Source organism: Synchiropus splendidus, chromosome 14, assembly GCF_027744825.2.
Source record: "Synchiropus splendidus isolate RoL2022-P1 chromosome 14, RoL_Sspl_1.0, whole genome shotgun sequence".
In the NCBI taxonomy this organism is placed as follows: Eukaryota; Metazoa; Chordata; class Actinopteri; order Syngnathiformes; family Callionymidae; genus Synchiropus; species Synchiropus splendidus.
In genome coordinates, this window is record NC_071347.1 from 22,167,804 (window position 1) to 22,170,265 (window position 2,462).

At 53.9% G+C, this 2,462-nt stretch overlaps 1 protein-coding gene across 2 annotated transcripts; it reads right to left on the reverse strand.

Moving 5' to 3' along the window:
• Nucleotides 1–550: 550 nt before the first annotated feature.
• LOC128770913 (cyclin-dependent kinase inhibitor 1C-like) lies at nucleotides 551–2,206 on the reverse strand. Of its 2 annotated transcripts, none has more exons than XM_053885907.1 (3): nucleotides 1,577–2,206; nucleotides 1,396–1,498; nucleotides 551–1,127 (listed from the first exon to the last, which is right to left on the reverse strand). In XM_053885907.1, exons 1-2 carry the CDS (start codon nucleotides 2,094–2,096, stop codon nucleotides 1,401–1,403), a joined length of 618 nt encoding a protein of 205 aa, XP_053741882.1. In that variant the 5' UTR covers nucleotides 2,097–2,206; the 3' UTR covers nucleotides 551–1,127; nucleotides 1,396–1,400. The 2 variants fall into 2 exon arrangements, with proteins under 2 accessions (XP_053741882.1, XP_053741881.1); XM_053885906.1 differs by having other exon boundaries at nucleotides 551–1,131; nucleotides 1,399–1,498; nucleotides 1,577–2,204.
• Nucleotides 2,207–2,462: the final 256 nt, after the last annotated feature.

Below are 2,462 nucleotides of genomic sequence, written 5' to 3' on the forward strand. Positions count from 1 at the left end.
GTGCGGGTGGATGTGGGGGTGCCTTCTCTGCGGACAAAGCGGGGATCCAAAGGCAGCTGCTGCTTCTATAGAGAGGCGAAAGGGCCTTTAAATCCCAGCCTATATCCCGCAGCTGCCATCCTGGCCAGGGCCGCACGCCTCGATACACCTCCCCCTCCGGAGACGGAGAGGTACCTCCGCTCTGTGGGCACCTGTGTTGAGGAGGTCGTCGACGTGACGCCTCTTATTTTGGACATTTTTACACCGTTTTCTTTTCATGTAAACACTATTAAAACACATTTTGTTTCACATTTTCTGCACTGTTTTATTAAGGCAGCTACTGAATTGATTGGTTACTTGTAAACTCTGTAAAAATAAAGTTTTACTTCACATTTTATCAATAAAACAATAGCAATAGCTAGAGGTAAACAATGACTTAGCCTTACCACATGCTTTTAATAAACACTCTTCAAATCGGATACATTTTAAACTGCAATCTAAACAGTGTCACACTCCTCAATAAAGCTGCTGGAAGGGCAGTTGTTCCAAAAAAACACTGAAAACATGAACGTGAGGTGAGTTTGTTTTTATTTTCTCTTTTGCAAGAAGTTGGGCACTTGTTTGACAACAACAAAGATGGGCTCAGAAACACAAAGAAACCTATATGGTGTGTCTAATATCGAGAAGCTACATGATTGCAATTATAAAAAAGAAAAAACGACACCACAATAAAAATAGTAAATTAAAATAGAATAAAGAAATCAGCAACAAAGGAACATAAATAAATTATAAGTTAGAATAAAAATATACATAAACAGAACTTCTCTATAAAGCTGTACACTTTTGGCCAGTGTTTTTTTTTTCAGGATTGCACAGATGTTAAAACATTTAACACTGTCGAGTGGCTGGATGCAAACAGCGAATGCTACATTTGTACTGGATAGAGCGAGGCTCGCTCGCCTCTTCACTCCCGTCCCCTCCAAACCGTTCAGTCCTGAGGTCCGAGCGAAGGCTCCGCTCCGCCGGGGAGCGGCGCGCCGCACCCGCGCTGGCTTCCGAACACCGACCCTTTCCGTCTGCGGCGTCTCTTTCGGTGGGAAGCGAAGTTCCCCCAGAGTTTCTTTCACATGTTCGTAGTGCAAAAAAAAAGACCTAAAAAGGAGACGGGAAACGGCGTTAGTCCGGACAAAAGAGGAGCGGCGACTCGCCGAGGGAGCCGGAGACGGAGCCGCGCGGAGCTCCGCCCCCCGGACACCGCGGCGTTTTCCCGCCACTTTGTGACGTCAACACCCCTCCCCCACGCCCCGGGTGTTACTACTGCTTACTATCACCCCACCCCTCCCCCTCCGCCCTGCTCGTAATCAATCACGTCAAAAATCACACACGCATCAACCAAACACAATGTCGACCACAACTGACCTTCAGCGGATTCTCTTCCGCGGCGTTTGCTCCACCGGGATCGGCGACTTGGAAAGGTGGCAGGAGTCGACGGCTCTCTTCCGTTTGACGCTGAAGAAGTCTGGAGAGGGAGAAGCGCAGCCGTTAGACTCGGAGCGAAGCGTCGCTGGCGGCGGGTGAGTGACCGGCGAGTCCGTACCTGTGATGTGGCTGTTGTCCGAGGGCGCCGCCGGCCGCCTGCGCCTCACACACGGGACCCGCCTGTGTGCGGCTCTGCCTGAGTTCAGCTCGACCAGGCGGTTCTCCTGGTTCACCTCCGCGGGGCTGCTACTGCTACTGCCGCCGCCGCTGCTGCTGCTCTCCGGCGCCGATAGGCGCTCCAGCGCCTCCGCGGCGGAGTCCGCGGACGGCCGCTGCTTAACGGGCGTCGGGGGCACCGAGCTCCGCTTGTCCTGGTAAAAGCCCGGCGTGGTATCCAGCGGCAGCTCTTCCCACTGATAGTCCCCATCCAGCGGGGCGTTGGCTTCGAAATTAAAGTTCCACCTTTGCTGGTCGCGTTCGGAAATCTCCCGCAGCTTGGCTTTCATCTCCCGGTTGAGCTCGTCGTGGTCCACGGGTCCGAAGAGGCTGCGGCAGGCGCCGGTGCGCTTGTGCAGGGGGAACGTTCTCCGGGCCACCAGGCGCTCCATGGCGGCGCTCGAAAGCTGGACGTTGGACATCTCCGTAAATGATATATATGGATCCTGGGCAGAGTGTCTCAGCTGCTCCGCTCTGCTCCCTCGCGCTTCTCCTCGGGTTTAAATGTACCTTCTCCCGGACTCGCTGCGCTTTTAAACTCCCGTCAACTGCGAGCTCTCGGGCGACTCGGTCATTGGCTGCTGCAAGTCCAACCCTCCCACAGTCACGCACGCACCCCCCCCGTTTCCCATCGGCCCCTGCGGCTACACTTTGGCCGCGAGCCGAGCGGAGCGCAGTCTTCGTCCCCGTCAGCCAGCGCGTACTTTCCCTAAACCTTGGTTGCTTTCTCTTTGTGATTCCCGTCACTGTGATTCACCCTTTTATGCTCCAAAACACACTTCAACGGT

Coding starts and splice junctions, on each gene's coding strand:
- LOC128770913 (XM_053885907.1), bottom strand. CDS start 2,096: ATGTCCAACGTCCAGCTTTCGAGCGCCGCCATGGAGCGCCTGGTGGCC. Junction 1,499..1,576: donor GGACAACAGCCACATCACAG/GTACGGACTCGC, acceptor CTCCCTCTCCAG/ACTTCTTCAGCGTCAAACGG.